The sequence below is a fragment of the Bos indicus x Bos taurus genome, chromosome 6, assembly GCF_003369695.1.
Source record: "Bos indicus x Bos taurus breed Angus x Brahman F1 hybrid chromosome 6, Bos_hybrid_MaternalHap_v2.0, whole genome shotgun sequence".
Taxonomy (NCBI): Eukaryota; Metazoa; Chordata; class Mammalia; order Artiodactyla; family Bovidae; genus Bos; species Bos indicus x Bos taurus.
In genome coordinates this window covers 90,429,246-90,455,997 of record NC_040081.1, presented here as the reverse complement: position 1 = coordinate 90,455,997, position 26,752 = coordinate 90,429,246, and the positions used below count along the sequence as shown (strand labels likewise).

Sequence of the window (26,752 nt, the reverse complement as noted above, 5' to 3'; positions counted from 1 at the left end):
CCATTTCACGCCAGTCAGAATGGCTGCGATCCAAAAGTCTACAAGCAATAAATGCAGGAGAGGATGTGGAGAAAAGGGAACCCTCTTACACTGTTGGTGGGAATGCAAACTAGTACAGCCATGATGGAGAACAGTGTGGAGATTCCTTCAAAAACTGGAAATAGAACTGCCATATGACTCAGCAATCCCACTGCTGGGCATACACACCGAGGAAACCAGAATTGAAAGAGACATGTGTACCCCAATGTTCATCACAGCACTGTTTATAATAGCCAGGACATGGAAGCAACCTAGATGTCCATCAGCAGATGAATGGATAAGAAAGCAGTGGTACATATACACAATGGAGTATTACTCAGCCATTAAAAAGAATACACTTGAATCAGTTCTAATGAGGTGGATGAAACTGGAGCCTATTATACAGAGTGAAGTAAGCCAGAAAGAAAAACACCAATACAGTATACTAACGCATATATATGGAATTTAGAAAGATGGTAACAACAACCCTGTATACGAGACAGCAAAAGAGACACAGGTGTATAGAACAGTCTTTTTGACTCTGTGGGAGAGGCAGGGGGGTGGATGATTTGGGAGAATAGCATTAAAACATGTAAAATATCATATAAGAAATGAAACGCCAGTCCAAGTTCGATGCAGGATACAGGAAGCTTGGGGCTGGTGCACTGGGATGACCCAGAGGGATGGTATGGGGAGGGAGGGGGGAGGAGGGTTCAGGATGGGGAACACTGTACACCCATGGTGAATGCATGTTGATGTATGGTAAAACCAATACAATACTGTAAAGTAAAAATATATATATAATAATTAAAAAAATTTTAAAAGAATGATGGTGAAACAAAGACATTTCAGTCAAAAAAAAAAAAAAAAAACGAAATGCAGATCAACAGGGTAGGATAGAAAGTCCAGAATACAGTCACATACCTATGGACAATTTATGCAAAGGAAGCAAGACTATACAATGGAGAAAAGATAGTCTCTTCAATAAGTGGTTCTGAGAAAACTGGACAGCTACACATTAAAAAATGAAATTAGAATATTCTCTAATACTATATACAAAAATAAATTCAAAATGGATTAAAGACCTACATGTAAGACCAGACTATAAAACTCATAGAAGAAAACATAGAACACACTTTGACATAAGTTACAGCAGTATCTTTTTGGATCTACCTCCTAGAGTAATAAAAAATAAAGGCAATAGTAAACAAATGAGACCTAATTAAACATAAAAGCTTTTTGCATAGCAAAGGAAACAAACAAAACAAAAAGTCACCCCACATAATCAGAGAAAATATTTGTAAACAAAGCAACTGACAAGGGATTAGTCTCCAAAATACACAGTTCATGCAGCTCAACATATTAAAAAAAAGAAAGAAAAACAATTCAATCCAAAGACAGAAAACCTTCCTCCAAAGAAAAACCTTTGGAGAAAAGATATTTCTCCAAAGAAAACAAACAAACAGCCAAAAAGCACATGAAAAGACGTTCAAGACTGCTAATTATTAGAATGCAGGTGAAAACTACAAAGAGGTATCACCTCACACCAGTCAGAATGGTCATCATCAAAAAAATCTACAAAGACTAAATGCTGGAGAGAATGGAGAAAAGGGAATCCTCTTACACTCTTGCTGGGAAAGTAAACTGGTACAATCACTCCAGAGAAACATATGGAGGTTCCTTAAGAAACTAAAAACAGAACTGCCACATGGTCCAGCAATCCCACCCCTGGGCATATATCCAGAGAAAACTCTAATTCAAAAAGATACACACTCCCCAGTGTTCACAGCAGTACTATTTTCAATAGCCAAGACATGGAAGCAACCTAAATGACCATCAACAGATGAATGGATAAAGATGTGATTTGGGGCTTCCCTGGAAGAATTGATGCTTTCAAACTGTGATGCTGGAGAAGACTCTTGAGAATCCCTTGGACAGCAAGGAGATCAAACCAGTCAATCCTAAAGGAAATCAACCCTGAATATTCATTGGAAGGACTGATGCTGAAGTGGAAGCTCTAATACTTTGGCCACCCAAAGTGAAGAGCCAGTTCACTGGATAAGATTCACAGAGTCAGATACTACTTAGTGACTGAACAAGTCCCTTTCTGAATAGCACAATGATTTAAATCCATCAGTCACTCTGTTAAGTCAAAACATGGCTACAATTTAATTGAGATCTTGGAAACTTCCAATTTTTAATATATGAAATGACTCAGAAAAGCAGCGGCATAATTATGCCACATTTCTTCTGGTCCTCTCAAAAGGAGGAACCAGGAATAAAAACTTACTCTCACACTTTCTCTGAAATGAGAACTTTATAGTCAATTAATTTTTCAGTGGACCACTGGTATACAGACTTGGATTAATCACTGTAGTTGATGATACATACATTGTCACCTCTGAGGCATATATATATATATATATATATAATAAAATGAAGACCCATGAACACACCACCCAAATCAAGAACTAGAACATTAATAACTTAATGTAACTATGTGTTTCTTCCCTATCCTATTCCCTTGCCTTTGCCAACCCCAAGACAATCACTATTCTGAACTGTTTCTTCCCTTGCTTTTTTAAAAACTGTGGTAAAATACACATAACCTAACATATCACACACTAGTAAAGTAATGCTCAAAATTCTCCAAGCCAGGCTTCAGCAATATGTGAACCGTGAACTTCCAGGTGTTCAAGCTGGTTTTAGAAAAGGCAGAGGAACCAGAGATCAAATTGCCAACATCCTCTGGATCATGGAAAAAGCAAAAGAGTTCCAGAAAAACATCTATTTCCACTTTATTGACTATGCCAAAGCCTTTGACTGTGTGGATCACAATAAACTGTGGAAAATTCTGAAAGAGATGGGAATACCAGACCACCTGACCTGCCTCTTGAGAAACCTGTATGCAGGTCAGGAAGCAACAGTTAGAACTGGACATGGAAAAACAGACTGGTTCCAAATAGGAAAAGGAGTACATCAAGCCTGTATATTGGCACCCTGCTTATTTAACTTCTATGCAGAGTACATCATGAGAAACGCTGGGCTAGAAGAAGCACAAGCTGGAATCAAGATTGCCGGGAGAAATATCAATAACCTCAGATATGCAGATGACACCACCCTTATGGCAGAAAGTGAAGAGGAACTAAAAAGCCTCTTGATGAAAGTGAAAGAGGAGAGTGAAAAAGTTGGCTTAAAGCTCAACATTCAGAAAACTAAGATCATGGCATTTGGTCCCATCACTTCATGGGAAATAGATGGGGAAACAGTGGAAACAGTGTCAGACTTTATTTTGGGGGGCTCCAAAATCACTGCAGATGGTGATTTCAGCCATGAAATTAAAAGACGCTTACTCCTTGGAAGGAAAGTTATGACCAACCTAGATAGCATATTCAAAAGCAGAGACATTACTTTGCCAACAAAGGTCCATCTAGTCAAGGCTATGGTTTTTCCAGTGGTCATGTATGGATGTGAGAGGTGGACTGTGAAGAAAGCTGAGCGCTGAAGAATCGATGCTTTTGAACTGTGGTGTTGGAGAAGACTCTTGAGAGTCCCTTGGAGTGCAAGGAGATCCAACCAGTCCATTCTAAAGGAGATCAGTCCTGGGTGTTCTTTGGAAGGAATGATGCTAAAGCTGAAACTCCAGTACTGTGGCCACCTGCTGCGAAGAGCTGACTCATTGGAAAAGACTCTGATGCTGGGAGGGACTGGGGGCAGGAAGAGAAGGGGACGACAGAGGATGAGATGGCTGGATGGCATCACCGACTCGATGGACGTGAGTTTGGGTGAACTCCAGGAGTTGGTGATGGACAGGGAAGCCTGGTGTGCTGCAGTTCATGGGGTCGCAAAGAGTTGGACACAACTGAGCGACTGAACAGAACTGAACTGAAACATTTTTAAGTGTTCAGTTCAGCAATATTAAGTACATTCATGTTATTGTGCAACCATCACTCCCTTGCTTTTTAAAATTGTGTGTGTTCTGCGCTCAGTCATGTCTAACTCTTTATGACTGTAGCCTACTAGGCTTCTCTGGCCATGGCATTCTCCAGGCAAGAATACTGGAGCAATTTGTCATTTGCTCCTCCAGGGGATCTTCCCAACCCAAAGATCGAACCGATGTCTCTTGCATCTCCGGCATTAGCAGGAAGAGTCTTTACCACTGAACCACCTGGGAAGCCTTTTTAAAATTAGTTTTTATTTATAAACACACAGTTAAAATATTATTAAATTTTAGTTTTGCTTAACTTTATCAAAAGGGTAATCTTTCTGTATTTAATCTCAACATTATTTTAGAAAAATTCACCTACATTTTCTGCAAACAAGTCTTGCTTGCCTTTTGTTAGTTTCACTCCTAATATTCATGTTTTTAAGAATTTGTTTCTTCTGTAAATTTTTATAAAATAACATTAAAATTATTTTGTTTCTGATGGAGAAAGCGTAGTACACTGATCTTGTAGCCACCTACTTTGATAAATTCGATCATTTCTAAATTTGAAGGGGTGGTTCCTATGCAAAAATATCTTCTATGCAAAATTTTATTTCTTCCTTATCAATACTTCTGGCTTGAATTTCTTTTTTTTAAATTTTTCAGGCTATGACCTATAGCACAAAGAAGAAAAGTAAAAAATGAGCATCTGTGTCTTGTTTAGTAAATTCATGGTATACTCTTATGCACTGAAGGTAAAACAAGTTACCTAAATAAGCCCTTTCCTAAGACTAAATTCCACCAGAAGAGGCATGCTATGGCTGGTCAATGCTGTAGACTAATAGACACATCTGATCATACGAATTACTACATCATCTAGAAAGAAAATACTACCTGTTGCACTTAGGAGATAAGCTGAAACTTGGAGAAAGACTTGGCTATATTTTTAAAATGCTGGCCAGTTAAAACTTCATTTAGACTTCTTAAAATACATTTTTAATAATCTGTCATCTTTAGAACAATGTGAAAGATATGTATTATAATGCATATTTGAAAATAAGAAAACTGAAGCACAGACCTACCTAACAGTTTGTCCAGGTTCACAGAGCAGGTAAGAGACCAAACTATACACTGCTATCTGTAGAGACCCAGACCATCTCATCATCCCATTAAGTGTGAGAAAAGCAAAGCACGGCATGGTTTCAGTATGCATACAAACAGAAGTTATTTATTTGCAGGCCTTCCCAAGCATGCTCATTTTAAGTATACATCACCAACTTTGCCCTAGCTGTGAATGATGAGACGCCCTGGTAACTCAAAAGTATATAACCAGTATTACCAGCCACCGTTAGCTAGGAGGATCTTTTGACAACTCAGTCAAAACTTTGAAAGGCAAAGCTTTACCCTCCTCTCCCAGACTTTCCAAAATGTACTATAAATCAGCTGAGGGCATTCTCAGCCTATGGAAATCACTGAATTGCTCCTGCTCACTTTTTAGGAAATTTCTTCTAAGCACATTAGTTTCTCGGAAAGCATTTTTTTTCTGGGTCTGTAACAAGTCTGTTAGGGCAGACACTTTCTTTTGGCCTGATGCCATAGTCTTAAATCAAAAGCAAATGAAACTGAAACTACAGATGTACTTTTCCCCTTAATTCTTTCTTTTAAAAACTAGACTCAGATCAGTGAATACTAAGAAAGTGAATATATAAAAAGTCATGCAAAATTTAAAATTTAAAAGTTATTTAGATTTTTATTCACATGATTCATGTAAGGCTGCCAGTGGATATAACAATAGCTGGCTTACTATTGTCTCTAAAGGTTTGTTTTTCAGAATTCTCCTCCACATTGATCACACTTATAAAGGTTTCTCTCCTGAGCAGAGCCCCACTAAAAACAAGGAGAAAACAATCCTTTGTTTTCATTCTGTTTTCACAAGAAAACAACCCGATAACTAATTCAACTTCTCAGGTACTCTGATACTAGAAAAGAGTGAATTGGTTATCAGACTCAATCATTCCAGTCACTGGAAGGTCTTCATATAAATGAATAAACTGTCTTTAATTTTCATCTCACGTTCTTGTGTATCTGGTTTGCAGAATTAACTCTAAGAACATGTTTACCCTGAATTATTAGAAAAAAATGAGTTTACAGACCTGTAAACCTCAGGACCAGATCCTACAGAATCCTAACAAGATATTACCAACCCTATGAGACTGAAGCAATCTGCCTGATTGGCTGGCTGGCATCTCTCTAGTGCATTTTTGGTGACACTTGTCTAACTGCGTATGCTTCCCTTCCTGGCCACTTGTCTAAATACAATCCACACTTTAAGGTTCATCTATTACTGGTCTTAGTAAATATAATCACCTATAACCCCCCATATCATATATTACCTATACCACTCATTTGTCATCGATCACACAGTTTTTTAAATTGATATTTACTGTTTCATATTTGTGGCTTTTCTAGTTAGAATGCAAATCCATCAAGGACAGACACTGGATCTTATCCTAGTATCCCATGAGACTAGCTTGGTTCCCTTCATAAAGTAGAGAGACAATAATGAGAAGAAGTACAATCCTCCTTGTTCTTCTGCTTCCAAAACCATCAATGAACACATAAGCAATATGCACTGAAAAGACCTGCATTCTTTCATTCATTCAGTACATAATTGCAGAGAACCTCCAACGAATAATTTAAAAGTTTTAGTGTACCACCTTTTACTTATTTACTCCACTGTCTAGAAATAAAGATTCTGACCTATAGCTAGCTGAGAATACCTGTATTTATTCCACTTATCTGAATCTATGCTAACTTCTGGGGAAATTATAGCTTTCTTAGGTTAAACATGATTTCTAAAACTAGGAAACAGTAGTATTTATTCATGTCTTAATGTAGACATGTGATGAGTCAATGGAAATTCTTTTTGATGATGTATAATTCTTATTTGCATCATTGCTTAAAGTCTGGAAAGATGTATACATCTATCCATCCATCCAGTATTTATTGAGTACCTTCCATATGCCAGGTGACATGCTAGGTGAAAGGTATGAGCTCTGAAAAAGACTGATAAGGTCCCTGTTCTTTGAGGGCTTATAATTGAATGAGACAAAACAGACATTAAAAAGTAAGCTAAGAAAGTATCAGAGCGTGAGAAATGCCAGAGAATTAAAATAAGGTCATGGATGTTCTAGATTGTTTGGTAAGAGAAGGGACTATTTAGATAAAACCCAAACGTCCAGAAGGAAGCACCAATGCAAAGAACAAGGGGAAAAACATTCCAAATAAAGAAAATTGCTAGTATAAAAGCCTCCATGACTGGAGTATAGTGGCTGAGAGGGAAAATGTGAGATAAGGGTGGAGAAATCAGTAGCAACCAGATTACAGAGAACTTAGTAAAACAAGATACAGAATTGGATTTAATTCTAAATATAACTAAGTTATTGAAAGGTCCTATGCAGAAGAATGACATGACAACTTATGGATTTTTTTTAAATTTTATATTGGAGCATAGTTGATTAACAATATTGTGTTAGTTTCAAGTGTACAGTGATGTGATTCAAATTATTTTCCTAGTTAGATTATTACAGAATATTGAGCCCTGTTCCCCGTGCTATACTGTAGGTCCTTGTTGATTATCTGTTTTACATATAGTGGCTGGAGACTTCCCTGGTGGTTCAGTGGTTAAAACTGCAGTCCTACTGCAGGGGACACAGGTTTGACATAGACAGCAGTGTGTACATGTCAATCCTGAACTTTGAATCTATCCCTTTCCCCTGGTAACCATAAGTTACCATAAGTTTGTTCTCTTCTCTAAGTCTCTGAGTCTGTTTCTGTCTGGTAAGTAAGTTCACTTGCATCTTTTTTTTTTAAGATTCTGCATATAAGCAATATCATATATTTGTCTTTGTCTGATGTACTTCACTTAGTATGATTATCTCCAGGTCTATCCATGTTACAGCAAACAGCATTATTTCATTCTTTTTTGTGGCTGAGCAATACTCCATTGTTATGTATATACCACATCTTTATCCATTCATCTGTCAATGGACATTTAAGTTGCTTCCTTGTTTTGGCTATTGTAAACAGCGCTACAGTGAACATTGTGGGTACATGTATCTTTCCAAATTAGAGTTTTCTCCAGATACATGCCCAGGAATGGGACTGTTGGGTCATATGGTAGTTCTCTTTTAGTTTTCTAAGGAACCTCCATATTGTTCTCCATAGTGGCTATCCCAGTTTACATTCCCACCAACAATGTAGGAGGGTTCCCTTCTCTCCACTCTCTCCACCATTTATTGTTTGTAGATTTTTTGATAATGGCCCTTCGGACTGGTGTAAGCTGATATCTCACTGCAGTTTTCATTTGCATTTCTCTAATAATTAGCAAAGTTAAACATCTATTCATGTGCCTCTTGCCCATTTGCATGTCTTCTTTGGAGAAATTTAGGACTTCTGCCCATCTGTGGATTGGGTTTTTCTTTTTTTTGTTGGCTATTGAGCTACATGAGATGTTTGCATATTTTGGAGTTAATTCCTTGTCAGTTTCTTTGTTTGCTAATATTTTCTCTCATTCTATGGGTTGTCTTTTTGTTTCATATATGGCTTCCTTTGATGTGCTGAAGTTTTTAAGTTTAATTATGTCCCATTTATTTTTTGTTTTTATTTCAATCACTCTAGGAGATGGTGTGAAAAAGATATTGCTGTAATTTATGTCAGAGTGTTTTGGCTTATGTTTTTCTCTAAGAGTTTTATAGTATCCAGTCTTAAATTTAGGTCTTTAAGCCATTTTGAGTTTATTTTTGTGTGTGGTGTTAAAGAATGCTCTAATTTATATTTTTACATGTAGCTGTCCAGTTTTCCCAACATCATTTGTTTGAAGAGACTGTCTTTCCTCTACTGTATAATCTTGCCTCCTTTACTGTAGATTAATTGACCACAAGTGAGTAAGTTTATTTCTGGGCTTTCTGTCCTGTTCCATAGATTTGTATTTCTGTTTTTGTGATGGTTAACATACTGTTTTGATTACTGTACCATTGTAGTATAGTCTGAAGTCAGGGAACCTGATTCCTACAGCTCTGTTTTTCCTTTTCAAGATTGCTTTGGCTATTTGAAATCTTTTGTGTTGGAGCTCAGAACTCTCACATTTAAGGGAGAATCTCTACAATATAATTATTCTCTGGTTTGTGGGTTGCATTCCCAGGGCAATGGGATTTGATTTTTATCACAAGTCTGCCCTTCCTACTTATCTTGTTATGTTTCCATCTTTACGTCCTTGCTGTAGAAGATATTTTCTGGCAGTTCCAGTCTTTTTCACTGATGGTTGTTCCGCAGATAGTTGTGATTTTAGTGTGCTCATAAACGGAGGTGAGCTCAGGATCTGTCTACTCCACCATCTTGGCCACTATCCTCCAGAATGGATTTTTTTAAAACATGATCTAACTGTACAGTTTTTACAAACGATGTAATTTATATTCAATGACATAAACATGTTAAAAGTTAAGTAACAGAAAAAGATATTTCATGTTAACAGTAACCAAAAGAGAGCTGAATAGTTGTAGCTACACTTAACAGACCAAACAAAACACTGTTAGTACAGGCAAAGAAAGATAATTTATAATGATTCATTAAGTCGTAACAGTTAAACACAAGAATACAAAAAACTTTGGGAGGTGTCTATATTTCTGATGAAAGAGACGTTGAGCAGGCTCATGAATATAGCTGAGGAATTATCTAGCTGAATAAATGACAAGATGCTGAATGATAAAATCTATCTGCAGTATTTTTAAAACCACAATAAAACTCAACTCATATAAAATTTACATATTTTAACAGAATTAAAATGCAAGTATCAGAACTAGGAAGAAATAAATGTCTTTTTCCCCATCACAAAAATCCCAGGATATACAATGTTCAATATATTCTAACACAAATCCAATAGAACATGATCTGTTTCAGGAAAGGAAACTACCATATAAAATAGTATAAGTAAATAAATGTGTATCTGTGTGATTGTTTACTGGCTAACACGTGTTTATCTGAATATATGTGTGTAACATACCTATACAATACCGTATTTTTCATTTCAGTATGGGATTCAGTGTAAAACAGACCCATCTTAAACCCTAGGTGTTTAATTATTGAGGCACCAAAATAACCTCAATGATGTCTTCAGCTAATTAAGACAGAGAGAACAAAAATCAGAAATCCAAATCAAGGAAAATGTTCTCTCCGGAAAGACAACACAACAAAGTTGTCAAGAAAATGGACCCCAGAACTAAGGATTAAGTCAGTATTCATAAAGCACTTCAAACAATGCCTGGCATATAGTTAATGCTATGTAATATTTAACTGTGAGAGGGCTGAGCACCGAAGAATTGATGCTTTTGAACTGTGGTGTTGGAGAAGACTCTTGAGAGTCCCTTGGACTGTAAGGAGATCCAACCAGTACATTCTGAAGATCAGCCCTGGGTGTTCTTTGGAAGGAATGATGCTCAAGCTGAAACCCCAGTACTTTGGCCACTTCGTGCGAAGAGTTGACTCATTGGAAAGGACTGTGATGCTGGGAGGGATTGGGGGCAGGAAGAGAAGGGGACGACAGAGGATGAGATGGCTGGATGGCATCACTGACTCGATGGACGTGAGTCTGAGTGAACTCCGGGAGTTGGTGATGGACAGGGAGGTCTGGCGTGCTGCAATTCATGGGGTCGCAAAGAGTCAGACACGACTGAGTGACTGAACTGAACTGAATATTTAACTAAAAATCAATTAAATGAGTAATAAATATTTTCTTACTAACAGTCCATTAATGGGCATCTCTACCTCAACTCTCCTACTGTGCTATATAGATAGCATCTTATTTGTGAAATTAGATACTAACAAAAATAAAATTATCACCATGTATCTGTTTATTGTTTAATGTTGAACTGTCCAGTGCCTCTTCCATCCATGATGTCAAGACATTTCCCCAAAAATGTTTGGCATTTTTACTCACAGTCCAATTTTTATTCTACACAAACAGCTATGGAAGGGCTCCTCCATGTCATTGTCTCTCACACCCCTTTCCTTCATCAGAAGAAGGCCTTTTTGCTGGATGAAAGTCTTCCCAGTTCTATCAGTCTCTGCCTCACTTCACTCTCCTTTTGACTTTCCAGTTTCCCCACAGCTAAGTCTACTGACTTACCCACTTGCAAGCTTAGCTCTACCCCAGTCCTTAGAACAGACCAACCTGAGATTCAACAATCCAGAAATTTCTGCATCCCGAAGCAAAACTCATACACTGTTCTGATGACGGAGCCCCTGCATACGAGGTTCCAAGTTTTACATGTGTTCAGTTTACAAATATGGGCTTTTATCTTGGCCTCTATGCCAACTTTTAGGCCAGTTCCTGCCAGGTACACTAGTCTAACCCTAGTGTGGAAGCCCTACCTTTCCCTGGACCATTCCTACATTGCTGCAGCCAGGCTGACTATGAAAAGACCCCCCCAGATATTTTCCTAGGTCCCAAGTACCACCTGCATCTGGATGCCTGCATTTAGAATAGTATTTAATTTTGTATCTCCTGTTGTCAATCACTTGCCAAGAATACAACCAGACTATTTGTCTTTTGAATACTGGTGAATTTCTAACACATGTTATATAAAAGGGTATTACCTATTTCTTACTAATAATGTCTGCTGTGAATAATCAGCCAAGCATTACTGAATGCTAAAATAAGAAACCAAGTTTTGACCCTATTTGCCCAGCTGAAAGTGTGCTTATTTTAGTTATCAATGTTACCAGCTCTAAGGCTATCACATTTTTGCCTCTGCTTTGCATGTGACATTCTCTTAGAGCTGTACCCATCTTAAACCAATCTCTGTTTCCATTCTGTTCTCCTAAGGTCTGTCTTTACTTATGCCCCTATTTTAAATTTATTTCCTCAAAAAGCTTTTAACCCTACTATAGCTACAAATCCTTTTCTTACTCCATTCTCGATCCTATGATGTTTTCATTCAGGGATGGACTGTAGTACATGAAACTTGTTTACTAACATACAAGAAATCAGATATTCAAATACATAGTGTTTAACCTAGAAATAATTATGTTGGAGGTTATTCACTTATTTTAGTGATGTTAATGAATAATTGGAGCACTTCTAGAATTCCTTGAAACTTGCCAGTTCCATGTCTTTGACCTTCTCCAGAAGACCAAACCTATTACTTGGTACTATTTGATCAAACACTCCGCTATTTGATCAAATACTGCAGTGCTTGGCGAAATTATTGTTTCCAAAAATTAAATTTACCTCCAAAGGAGGAGAAATTGCTATTACTAAGGACATTTTTTAAATTGCTGAGCCTCTGAAAGTATTACCAAAATTTAAAATGTTAAGAGAAAAGCAACATAGTTAAAATAAATGGATGAAAACCTAACACTATTATTTAATCTTTAAAATTACTCTTCCACATATAAAATAATTTCCTATCTTCTTACAGATTATAGAAATAAAATGAGAACATATATGACATCGCTGAAACCCATAAAAAGTGTAAAAAGTGAATAAAAGTAAGATTTCCTATTTATGCCTTACTGATGCAAATTTAAATGGATTTGAAACAAATATTAAGGCTTACTCATTTTAAAACTGTATTTAGGCATAAAACATTAATATAAATTAATTTTAATGGACACAAATGTATAGATATATTTGTAAGAACAATAAAATAAAGGAGAGATGGATCTGTGCAACACATAGTTTAAAAAAAAAACAAAAATGTATTTAGGACTCTGATTTGAGTTTAAGTTGACATTTTGCAGGAAGTGCAAGAATATAAGTTCCTTTTTTTAAAGTAATTCTACTTGCAATAAAGTTATCTTTTTCGAGAAACTGTTCATCTTTTAGAAAGTGAAACCTAACTCACTCTTATTGAAACAAAGGAGGGAGAGGGAAATTCCGTACCTCAGAAGCCACAATAAATATAAACAATATCTTCGATTCTGCAGTGTGGGACTTCCCCAAAGAACAGATTGCAGGTTTTGCCAAGTCAACTGTACTGTCATCCAATCAGAGTTAGAGAGGGAAAGTGCCTTTGCAAATATATACTGCATCTGAGATCGATGTTTTCTGAGACACTCCTCAACTGTTCAGGCAGTCTGAGCCTACTGCAGAAGTACCTTCAGTTGCAGCACCATGAACAAAAGCGGTTTTCTTATTTTCTTCCTTATCCTTCTGACTCTGAGTCAAGGTAAGGAACATCAAGGGATACTTAATTTATAAGAACAGAAATAGGACTAGGGTATAGATTTTTGAAGTACAGAAATAATGTATTTGCAAAAGTTTTACAGCCTGCCTAAAAATGAAGGGTAAATGAACAGAGATTGCTTCTGATCAGAGCTTATTATCAGAGAAGCAAGTGGAATAAAAGAAGAGAGGAGGAGGAAGGTGGGAGTGGAAAAGAAAGAGGGATATTCAGAGAAAATATGAGGGAAGGAAGAGAAAGAGAAAGAGACAGGTATCTCCTTAGTTAACTTAAGTGTAATTAACTATATGACTGGGGCTCAATGTATCTTACAATCAACAAGTTACAATTCCATTCTTTCAGGGAATCAACTAATTAAATCAAACAGAGCTGTATGATCACAGATTGACTATGTGATTACACATGGAGGCAGAGGTTCTGCTAAGTACTACCAAATCCACATTAAATGCCTAAAATGAAAACTGTGCTAATGTCCTCTGCTATACATCTGTCTCTTTTCCTGCAGGTGTACCTCTCTCTAGGAATACACGCTGTTCCTGCATCGAGATCAGTAATGGATCTGTTAATCCAAGGTCCTTAGAAAAACTTGAAGTCATTCCTGCAAGTCAATCCTGCCCACGTGTCGAGATTATGTGAGTAAAACCTAATGATCATCTCCCTGGCTGTAATCAAACAATAAATATGTGATGATTATTCCAAACATCAGTAAAGGGTTTATGTTGATCCTAAGACTTCCATAGAGCAAAGAGAAACATCTAAAGTGAAACCTAAATGCCTGACTTTAAAACTATATATTCCATCTGTTTTATTGGCCCAACATTGTTTTAAATATTTTCACTCTTTTTTACTCCTACAGTGCCACAATGAAAAAGAATGGGGAGAAAAGATGTCTGAATCCAGAATCTAAGACCATCAAGAATTTACTGAAAGCAATTAACAAGCAAAGGTAGGTTTACTATTGCTTTCAGAAGAACTGCTTTTTAAGAAATTTCAATTTTGGGAAGTTAGAAATATTTGCATTGGGCTTTCTGGTGGAATTCTTGGCTTAAAACGGTGTTACCACCATGCTTCCACTACCTCCATCTGCTTCTATACTTCAGGTGTCATCTTGTTTGGTATCAAAAGTTACTCTAATTACCTGTCTGGAAGTGTCATTAGGCCACTTCAACCTTGAAGCGGAGCTATAACAATGCAAGCAAAGATAAATTTCCCATAAGCTTTTCCTGGCCTTAAAAAAGCATCCTGTGTAACCCACAATGATTGTCTCACCACATTTCATCTAAGGACCTAGGATTACCTATGAACTCAGTATGTTCCTAGCAGAATTTAGACTGGACTCATTAGAGTCTCTTACACCCTCTTTCTCTTCTTACAGGACTAAAAGATCTCCTCGAACACGGAAAGAGGCATAATCACTGCACTACTGATAAGGATGGACCAGAGAGAAGCTACCTCTACAACTGTTTCCCTGTGTACAGTATATGTCAAGCCCTAATTGTCCGTGGACTTCGGTTTTCCTAAAAGGTGACCAAGCCAGTCACCATATCAGCTGCTACTACTCCTGCAAGGGAGAGGGTGGCTCATCACCCTGAGCTGTTCAGTAGTAACTCTGCCCTGGCACTATAACTGTAAGCTACACCGAGGCACTACGTTCTCAGTCAATGTGCTAAGTCCCAGCCTTGCTACTGACAGTTTCCTCCCCTTTCCAATCTTTCTAGGTAATTAAGGGATCTTTCCAGCTCTGGGCTTATTAGAGACCTTAGGATCTCAAATAACTAAGAGATATTCAAACCAATAACACAATCTGCTTTTTAAAGAAAGATCTTTACTGCAGGGGCTTCCACTGCCACCCCTCCAAGGGGCCCATATTCTTTCAGGTGTTATGTACATAGTTCCAAATATATAGAAGCAGCCAGAAATATTTGGAAATGTAGGTGAAAACTGTAGTACTTAGTCAAAAACTATACAAAGTAGAATTCTTAAGGATATATGTTTTTTATACGATTTTCAGTGTTCATGGAATAACTTGTATACAACTATTAACTTGTGTAATTATTGCAATGGAATAAATTTTTAAATTTAGATACATGTTCTGCATGCTATGTAAGACAAATATGCTAAATGATTTCCAAAATAAAAGTAATGCTCTCTCCTAGAAAAACTAAGAAAGATTATGCAATTGTTTAGAAACCAAAAACATAATAAATAATTATAACTAAGATGAAGTGTCTGGTGGATCATTTGACTGGGACATTTATTTCATAAAAAGCATACATCGGAGAATCCACAGCCAAAGAAGCAGGGGTGGGTGGAGGACAAATTAGTTTGAGGATTACCACATTCCTTCCAACTATAGTCTCATCATACAGGATTGGAAGGCCCATCATACAGGATTCTTCCAGGGCTTATGTGGCAAAGCAGAGCTTGGCCTAAGCTTCAGATCCTTAAGAGTGAACTTTCTATGAGACATTTGCAACCTGATAACATCAAACTCCAAAATATCTTAAATTAATGCCTCTTTCCCCTGCGCCCAGATCTATTTCTCCTCCTCTATTTTACACCCTAGATGAACAGCAGCAGCATCCATTCAGCTCCCAAAACCAGACTTTTCTGAGTACTTCTACACTGCTTCTCCCTCACCTCCCATATCCAATCAGTCACTGAGAAGGTATTTGCAAAGCATTTAGTTGGCACATTATTAGTATCTGAAAAGGAAAGGACAGACAACTAGCTGAAAAACAGGAAACAAATGAACAGGATTCCAGAAAAGAAAAAAACACAATCCCTTAACATATGAAAAGATGCTCAATTTCATTAGTAATCAGGGACACATACATTCAAATTATTATGGTATACCATTTCATGCCACCAAATTAGAAAAAAACTTTATGTTGGGTAATATCAAGTATCAGGAAGGTATCTAGAGTAAAGAGATAACTCCACTTTTGATGAAAGAGAAAACAGCTATGACTACCCTGAAAACCAGTTTGTTATTATTTCATACAATTTAACATGTGCACACTCTATGCTCTACCAATTCAACTACTATGTAGACACCGCCGATAAATTCTTATATAGGATATACAGAGAGAATGTTCTAGCAACACTGTTTACAATAGTAAAACTCTGTATATAAAGCCACATGTTCATAAATAGAATGGATAAGTAAACTAGAGTATTTTAATTCAATGGAATATTATACAGTGTGAAAATAAATGAAGTACAACTATACACATAAACATGGATGAATTTCAAAAACAATCTTGCACAAAAGAAGCTTGCCACAGAAAAGTACATGCAGCATGGTTCCATTTACTATATAAAGTTTTAAAACAGGGAAAGTAAACACTGACAAAGACTCCTGAACACACAAGTTCCAACTACGTGGTTCCACTTACATCGAAATTTCTTTCAATACGTACTACAGTACTACATGATTTGCAGTTGGGTAAATCCCCAGATGTGGAACCACAGATATGGAGGTGGTGGTGGTGGTGGTTTAGTCGCTAAGTCGTGTCTGACTCTTGCAACCCCATGCCAGGCTCCTCTGTCCATGGGATTCTCCAGGAAAGAATACTGGAGTGAGTTGCCATTTCCTTCTCCAACAGATATGAAGAGTCAACTATAAAGTTACATATGGATTTTTGACTTGGGTGGGGAAGAGGGTCAGCGCCCCCATCCTTATGCTGTGCAAGGGTCAGCACCCCAATCCCTATGTTGTGCAAGGGTCAACTGTAGAGACATATACGATGAAGACAAATACAAAGGAATGATTTCCATAAAGTTCAGGATGGTGATTATTTCAGGAGGTGAGAAGGAAATGAAACCAGGGAATAGCACATAAGGGGCTTCTGGACTATAGTAAAGTTTTATTTTTCACCTAAATAATGGGTACATGAGAATTTGTTCTTTAATCTGTACCTACACATTTAATTTTTAAATACATGCTCTATTTTACACTTAATAAACCAAAACAAACTAGCAAAGAAACAAAGAACTTCAGAATATTACCAACTCTGAGATGTCTTCACGAACATCAAGCAACTTCACATAGCAAAAATGACAGAATAAGAGAGCTATCGCTGGGGATGTAATGTACAGCAGAACGACTGTAGTTAATAATGCTGTACTGCATATGTGAAAGTTATGCAAGAGAGTAAATGGTAAAGGTTCTCATCACAAGGAAAAAAACTGTAACCATGTGACAGTTACTAACTAGACTTATTGAGGTGACATGACGATCGATCATTCCACAATATATACAAATACTGAACCATTTGGTTCTAAACCTGAAACTAATATGATAGTACCAGTTCAGTATGTCAACTGTACCCAATGAAGGAAACTTAAAAGATAGATAAAAATCTAATGCAGAGAAAGCACAAACACTAACACCATATTACATGGCCCTTAGTATGAAAACCTTAGGGGATCACAGCAAAATCGAAGTGGCAGAATTTCTCCTTCCTGCCCTCTCATTTTCTTTTTCTTCCTGACCCCATGAATTTACACAAAAGATCACCTATTTTATTCTCAACCAACTGCCAACTACTTTTCAGGAAGGTATTAACCAACAGAGCTTTAAATTGTTCTCTGTTCAAAGGCAGGGCATTCGTTTAACAAACATTTATCCCCATTATATACCCAGGTTAAAAGAAATTACTACTCTGTGAAGTTTATAATTTACTATTAATGACAGAAACAAAGGTAAATAAATCTGAACTGAAAAAACCCCAAATGTACAAAGAAAATAGAGGAAATCAGGGAAGCCTTTCCTGGGAAAGTGATGGCAATCTGAAATTTGAAAGACATGTATGTATCTGATAGGTAGAAAAATAAAAGTGAATTCTAGTAAAGGAAACAGCATGTACAAAGACACAGGTGTGAAACAGCATAGTGTATTCAGTCTGGAAGAATGGAAGTTTAAATGGATATTGTGAGAAATGATTTTGAGGAGACAGACAGGAATTAGATCATGAAAAATTCTTTCTAAGTATGCCATCATTATCAGTACATATTTATAAACTATATACATATTATAAAACATACATGAAAAAATGTTCAAGACTGCTAGACTATGTTGTAGTAACAAAGCTCTCAAAATATTAAATACGCACCGCAATAAAAATTTATTTCTTGTTCAAACCAAGTTCCATGCAGTTGGGCAGGGCCTCTACACCAACTCAAGAACAGTCTCCCTCAATCTCAGTTGAGAGTCGCGATGACAGGAAGAGAAGGATGGAAGTGACATCTTGGCTCTTAAATGCTATACAGTCTACACCGCCTTGTCCAGAACAAGGGACTCCCTTACTTAATTGCCATGAGGGATATAAATTTGGAAGGGAATGTGTACTTGTCTCTTACACAAATAGAAAAAAATTTAATGAGATTTTTAAAAATTATAAGCCAGAAAACAAGGCTCATGCAGAACTCTAGTTCAGGAAGAGAAATCTATGAAGATATTTTAAAAAATAAGTCTCTATTCTTAGGGAAGTTAAGAGGTGAAAAAAGAACGTCTTTTCTAAGCAGAAAGCTGATGTAAGTAAAATTTGATGTACACAGTGAACAAAATGGACGTATCTACCGTATTACAGTCACGTTGTAAATCTCAGGGAGAGAATCTCTTTTTTTGGCAGGGGGAGGGAATATATGGCCTACAATGACCAATATATTGCAACCTGATTTAAGAACACTGGCTTCCTATAAAGAAGGGAAAATGGGAAAGGGAAAAGTAATTGTAATTTTGCCTCTTAATTTTCTTTGTCAAACCATATTTGGTTAATTCATGTCCCATATCTAGACCTTGATAACTGATTAACACTGTTCTCCCTCCATTCAGAGCCTGGCTGAAACCTCAATAAAGCAGTAAGAATATAATATTTAGTAAGTCATTACAGCTTGTATGGACCTCTGTTTTCTCAAATAAAAGAGCAGTAGAAATCCTCCATAAATGTTGCTAAGACAACAAACTATCAAGAGCTAATTAAAATACTATTTCTACATTACTTTGCTGACAAAAGTCTGTCTAGTCAAAGCTACGGTTTTTCCAGTAGTCAGGTATGGATGTGAGAGTTGGACCATAAAGAAAGCTGAACACTGAAGAACTGATGCTTTTGAACTGTGGTGTTGGAGAAAACTCTTGGACTGAAAGGAGATCAAACCAGTTAATCCTAAAAGAAATCAGTCCTGAATATTCATTGGAACAACTGATGTTGAAGCTCCAATACCATAGTCACCTGATGCAAAGAACTGACTCCTTCGAAAAGACCCTGATGCTGGGAAAGATTGAAGGCAGGAGGAGAAGGGACAACAGAGGATGAGATGGTTGGATGGCATCACTGACTCGAGGGACATGAGTTTGAGCAAGCTCCGGGAGATGGTGAAGGACAGGGAAGCCTGGCATGCTGCAGTCTATGGGGTCACAAAGAATCAGGCACAACTGAATGACTGAATGACATGATAGGATTATATATGATTTTTTTAAATTTTATTTTCCAAGTTTCCTATAAGAACATGTTTACTGTTTTTATTTAATTATAATAGGAGGGGAAAAGTTAAGCAATTTTCAAAGACACTGAATTTTAAGCATCAGTCTTAAAGGACTAAGATTTATGCTGTCAGAGACCTTTATGAAACTAATCATCTCTGAAAAAAGATCTGAACTGAAAACAGAGTCATATAGATACCAGAATTTCTTTCTCCATGCTAGACTAAAACTTAACAGCTCGTGTTAAAAATCACCAACCTATTAGTGAATGTATTTTGGATCATCATATAATAATGTATGGTGATCCAAATGTATTTGTTATCAGTCTCCTTGCTTAACCTCTTGCCTGCTACAGGTTATTCACTATACAAATCATTGCCATATTTATAAAAAATTAATATAATTATATTTCTCCCCTGGTTTCATCCTTCCAATACCATTCCACCACACTTGACATGAAATCCAAAATTCATCATGGTCTGTAAGGCTCTGCATAACTCTCCTGCCTCATTCCTGCCACTTTCCACCTCTACCTTTCTACTTCAGCCATACCAGCCTCCTATACTTCTCAAATACAGCAAGCATATTCCCATCACTTCCACAGCATTCCACAAGCATTCCACAAGAACACTGGAGTGGGTTGCCATGCCCTCCTGCTGGGGATCTTCCCAACCCAGGGATTAAACCCAGGTCTCCTGCACTGCAGGCAGATTCTTTATCACTAGTGCCACCTCAGTTCAGTTCAGTTCAGTTCAGTTGCTCAGTCGTGTCCGACTCTTTGCGACCCCACGAATCGCAGCACGCCAGGCCTCCCTGTCCATCACCAACTCCTGGAGTTCACTCAGACTCACGTCCATCCAGTCAGTGATGCCATCCAGCCATCTCATCCTCTGTCATCCCCTTCTCCTCCTGCCCTCAATCCCTCCCAGCATCAGAGTCTTTTCCAATGAGTCAACTCTTCGCACGAGGTGGCCAAAGTATTGGAGTTTCAGCTTCAGCATCATTCCTTCCAAAGAAATCCCAGGGCTGATCTCCTTCAGAATGGACTGGTTGGATCTCCTTGCAGTCCAAGGGACTCTCAAGAGTCTTCTCCAACACCACAGTTCAAAAGCATCACTTCTTTGGCACTCAGCCTTCTTCACAGTCCAACCCTCACATCCATACATGACCACAGGAAAAACTATAGCCTTGACTAGATGGACCTTTGTTGGCAAAGTAATGTCTCTGCTTTTGAATATGCTATCTAGGTTGGTCATAACTTTCTTTCCAAGGAGTAAGCATCTTTTAATTTCAACCTGGGAAGCCCCAAATACAGGAGCATCCCTGGGTGGGACACTCTTAAACCTTAGGAGAAAGTCAACTTAGAAATAAAGAGAAGCTTACTAGTTTTGTTGAATCATCACAGGCACAGAAGGCATGACAACCTTCTCCCATTACAATATCCACTATGTGTACTGGCAAACTGTTTACTAAACTATGAGAGGCCCCAACTGGAAACAGAATTAGGGTTAGGTTTTAAGCAGTGGCTTACATGACTTTCAAAAATAAGTGTGCTTTAAAACTAAATTTAATGCTCTAACAGCACCAAAAGCTGTTAAGAGTAGGGGAAATCCATGCTCCTCACAGGGTTTCATTCTGAAAGACACTTATTTCAAAACCAAAAATAACTTGTCTTATTTTCACTTGTGATAGAGACAAGCATGTTGTTTACATATAATGCAACATTTTCCCAGTTTGTTCAAATTTAATTAGAGCCAGAACAACATGGCCATCTCATTTCCTAGGCTCAGATGCAAGAGAAAAATTCCCTTACTTTTACTTTAGTTACTGCTGCTGCTGCTGCTAGTTGCTTCAGTCGTGTCCGACTCTGTGCAACCCCAGAGACGGCAGCCCACCAGGCTCCCCCGTCCCTGGGATTCTCCAGGCAAGAACACTGGAGTGGGTTGCCATTTCCTTCTCCAATGCATGCAAGTGAAAAGTGAAAGTGAAGTCGCTCAGTCATGTCCAACTCTTAGCGACCCCGTGGACTGCAGCCCACCAGGCAAGAGTACTGGCGACTTCAGTTACTACAGAATAGGAAAAGAGGACAAAAGGAGAAATTGAAGAAAGTTTAACATCAATCTCATCTTAAGGAGAGTTAAAGAGTCTGTCCAACTCCATCATTCCCAGAAGACTTTTACCTTGGTATGTGTGGTTTTCAAGGCTCAACAGTTTCCTAAAATTATAAGCAAAACATACAAATGCACACATATAGGGAGCCTTTACCAGACTGTCAGAGAGCTCAACAACCTCCAAATGGCTAAAATCCATGAGTGTACTAATTCATTCAAGACCTTGAACAGACCATTTCAGTTTGCAGAACATTCACTTCAGGCCACAGGGACATCAATATACACACTTCAATCTGGGTAATCTTACATGCAAATGACTCTGGACATATTTGGCAGTCTAGGGATTTAGAAACCTGAGCTGACTTCAAGATCTGGCCCTAAAGGAGATATAAATAGTCATTATTTCCAAGGTATTCCTAGAATTTCAAGACTATCTGAACTATTAACCATAATACCACCTTTTTAAAAAACTTCTAGAACCACTGAGGGCACAAACTTGCTGTTAGAAATTAAAGACATCCTTCAGATTACTATATGAGACTAAATGGATTCCTGGCATATTCTCAACTCAATCAAATTCAACTTAACGAACTGTGCACCTACTATCTTCAAGATCCAATGAGGCAACAAAGACAACATGATATCTGACCTTAAAATTTTTATACTCCAGTGGGAAAAAAGCACATATATAAACCAAATATCACCAGCAATCAAAGGTAGGAAACACTAATGTTTAGATAACTGGTATTATAAATAATGCTGATGAAAAAAGAAATCTATTATGTTGGAAGTGATAAACATCTTACATACAGTTAGTAGAAATATCTTGTGTTAAATTCAAAGGAACATGTAAGTTATCACTAAAACACTACAGGGATACATATTAACTTTCCTCAGGATAAAAGAATGCTTATATTATTACAATCACAGGAGATATAAAGAGATCAAAGTCATATTCGGCCTATATGAATAAGGGTAAAATTGAGACTAAATCATGAATGTGCCATTCTAAATTGTGTAGGTAACTGGACTTCTCATCTTGTTAATTTTGTTTTATTAAGAAAAGCCCACATAGTAACGAAGTCAACCATAAACAGAGGCAGAACAATATGTAGTCTAGCTTGGTTGTTGTTTATTTGCTAAGTCATGTCAGACTCATTTGTGACTCTATGGACAGTAGCCTGTCAGGCTCCTCTGTCTATGGAATTCTGGAGTGGGTTGCCAGGCAAGAACACTGGAGTGGGTTGCCATTTCCTTCTTCAGGGGATCTTCCTGACCAAGGGATCAAACCCACATCTCCTGCAATGACAAGTGGATTCTTTACCACTCAGCCACCTGGGAAGCCTAACCTAGCCAGATCCACCTTATAGTGGTACCTGGAAGGCGTTTGGGAAGCTTCTATACAACAAACAAAGAGAGTCTTGTTAAAAGGGAAACTGAGGCACACACATTCATATTTTTCAAAAGTCTATTTGAGCAAACATTAATTCAAATCAAGCAGCACCAAACCAAAGCTGGTTAGAAACACTCCATTGACAGGAGCTAGGGCTGAGGTTTTTACAGAGAAGATGCAGAAGCAAAGCAAGGAAAGTATTCGATTGACCACAGCTTAAACAGCTGCCTTACTTGGGAAAACCTAGTTGACTGGTTTTCATTTTTTCAGATTCAAGTGTACTGACTCTGGTTTTAGTTTGCTGGTTTAGGCTACCAAGGCACTAAAGCCACCTCAATCTAACGGCCTCCTTGTTTAATTACCTTAACAATTCATTTTAAAAATTTTGATTACAGTCATAAGAGTAAGTATTTATGCTATTGAATTTAGATCATGCAGATCAATTATACCTCCTGATGACTAATAGGTACAAAAAAATGAAATGCATGTGGATCTACATTGTCTCACTCTAACTGATGCTCATCATCACTCAGAAGGAATTCTAAAGGGAGCAGGATAAGACAGTCAACATAATAAATTCTAAACTAAGTTTAAGAGCTACTGAGGAAAAGGAAAGACGACCTAGGGCTGTGGTGTGTTCAGGGAAGATTTGACAAAGAAAACAGAATTCTAAGTGAAATTCTTATTGAGGAGCTTGCTGAAGTTCAGCCTGGTCAAGAAGCAAGAATCACAGCATTAGCACTGTAGACAGCCACCATTCATATACACACAAAGACCTCTGTAAATAGCTCACCATACTTTAGGACTAAGTAAAACAATTATTTAGCTTGCAGGGAAAGAATGGATTGAGATAGAAAATAAAATTCCAAGTCAAAGACCATCATTTACTGAAGTATCTCATCTGTGTTTTAGAACATAAAAACAGAACCTAATTAAATTGGAATTATACATTTTGGTAGAAACAGAATTATGAGTAATAACACAATGCATTACATCTAACTAAATGACTCAAAATAAAAATTCACCTAACAAAATTGTAAAGTAACTATACTCCAATTTAAAAAATTCACAATTAAAGTAATAAATGAATTTTCACAAATTACACATCAGCAACCACAAAGCCTGACTAACAAATACCACAAATACCAGAGGAGAAAAGACAGACAAGATATATTCACAGTGACAGACACTATAACATTAGTTGAAATGTTAGATCATAATTTTCAACTGGGAGCACATACCAGGAGAAATATATTTGAATCTTGGAATGAGTAGCAAATACAGTTTGAAACACCCAATTTTGTAATCTGGAAATCAGCAACATTACTTTTTTAATAAAAACTACAAAAAAAAAAACAAAGTTTATACAATCATCTTGGCTTGCTGTAGAAATTCTCAAAGATAGGATAAGGAAGTTTTCAGAGTAAGCCTTAGCATAAATGCTATATATTAATATTTGCTTCCTACTAACATAACAGGCATTGTTTGTTTCAAGAGAGTATATGTTTTATTTTAAAATCAAGTTTGAAATTTTGGGTACTATAGTACAATACAAAAGGTGCTCTTAGTTCCCCAAAGCTAACTTCTGTCACATCTGCTACTTCCTCTATTTCAAGACTTCCAGATCCTCTTGAGCCTGCAAGGTGTAAACCAAGAACATTTTCAAAATTATACCACTTAGATTCTGACTTGAGGTACCAACAAGTGATGGAATTAAAAGGGAATGGTTTTAGGTTATGGGCTGCTGCTAAGTCACTTCAGTAGTATCCAACTCTGTGCGACCCCAGAGATGTCAGCCCACCAGGATCCCCCACCCCTGGGATTCTCCAGGCAAGAACACTGGAGTGGGTCGCCATTTCCTTCTCCAATGCATGAAAGTGAAAAGTGAAAGTGAAGCTGCTCAGTCGTGTCCGACTCTTAGCGACCCCATGGACCACAGCCTACCAGGCTCCTCCGTCCATGGGATTTTTCAGGCAAGAGTACTGGAGTGGGGTGCCATTGCCTTCTCCGTGGTTATGGGCACTGACATGCAAAAGAAAATATTCACTTATTTCCCATATAAATTTAGTATATATTGCAAAGGATGCAATCTAATCTCATTTTGAGAAAAGAAATTCAAAAGTAATATCTGGAATTCAACTTTAATTCAGATCTCTAAGATAACTTCCTGAAATTCATTTTGGATAAAATTTATCCTAACATACATGAGCACACTTTGTATGTCATTCTACTTGTCTTGACCTACATTTATAAAGTCATGTCAGGTCACTAGTTGACCACAACACAAGTAAACAAATTTCAGTGACTACATGTAACAAAGAATACCCACTTTGCAAAAATACTTGGTAAAGAAACAAATGGATGGTTTCAGTCATCAAGTGAGAGAATTAGATTTTCAGAGTTCCTACTATACTCAGAATGTCTAGTTTTCAACAAGAAAGGCATACAAAGAAACACAAAACACAAAATACAGCCCTTTCAAAAAGGAAGAACTGACGAAAAACCATTCCTGAAGAAACCCAGACATTCATGGGACTTACTAGACAAAGATTTTAAATCAACCACCTTAAAATATGCTCAAAGAGCTAAAGGAAATCATGTACAAAGAATAAAAGGAAACTGGGAAAAATGCTGTGTGAAGAAAATGAGTGTATCAATAGAGACAGAAATTACAAAAAGGAGCCAAATACAAATTCTGGAGCTGAAAAGTAAAAAACTGAAATGAAAAATTCACTAGAGGGGTTTATCAGCATTTTTGAGCCAGCAGAAGAAAGACTTAGCAAATTTGAAAGTAAGTCAATTGAAATTACTGCATCTGAGGAGCAAGAAAAAAAAAAGAATGGAAAAAAGTGAACAGAGCCTAAAGGACCTATGGAATACCATAAAATAAAGTAATACAACGCAAGTCCCAGAAGGAGAAAAGAGAAAGGGATAGAAAGAGTATTTGTAGAAATAATGACCAAAAATTTCCCAAATCTAGCAGAACACATGAGTCTACACATCCAAGAAGTTCAGTGCACTTCAAGCAGGATAAACTGAAAGAGATAGATAATAATCAAATTCTCACCAATGAGAGAGAATCTTGAAAGCACTGAGAAGTGATTCATCATATACAAAGTATCATTAATAAGATTAATAGTCAACTTCTCATCAAAAGCCATGGAGACCAGAATGCTGAGAGGTGACGTATTTTAAATTCTGAAAGAAAAAAAATTCTGTCAATCAAAAATTCTAAATCTGGCAAAACTATCTTTTAAGAATGAAGGAGAAATAAAAGCATTTCCAGATAACAGAAACTACGGGAGTTCACTGCTATTAGACTCGCCTGACAAGAAATGCTAAAGGGAGTCCTTCAGACCAAAGAGAAAGGACACTAGACAATGAACTGAAACTATGACAAAACAGAGAACACTGGCAAAAGTGATTACATAGCGAAGAAGAGAGAAGAGGAGCAGTGGAGTCACCACCACCTAAACTATAGTGCTGGAGAGGCAAGCCACATGGAGGAGTCTTCAGGAGCCATTTAACAGCCAGGACTATACCGCTGAAGAAAGAAGTTACACGGATAAGACCTGT

The 26,752-nt window shown here is 37.3% G+C and overlaps 2 protein-coding genes across 5 annotated transcripts in view; one reads left to right on the top strand and one right to left on the bottom strand.

Annotated features, from left to right (window-relative positions):
* ART3 (ADP-ribosyltransferase 3) overlaps positions 1–26,752 on the bottom strand; it is a 141,450-nt gene that overhangs the window by 109,368 nt on the left and 5,330 nt on the right. The gene's annotated exons all lie outside the window — the stretch shown is intronic.
* CXCL10 (C-X-C motif chemokine ligand 10) lies at positions 12,935–15,404 on the top strand. The gene is made up of 4 exons (XM_027544788.1): positions 12,935–13,170; positions 13,691–13,817; positions 14,042–14,131; positions 14,561–15,404. The coding sequence occupies exons 1-4, from the start codon at positions 13,116–13,118 to the stop codon at positions 14,595–14,597; spliced, it is 309 nt and encodes a 102-aa protein (XP_027400589.1). The 5' UTR covers positions 12,935–13,115; the 3' UTR covers positions 14,598–15,404.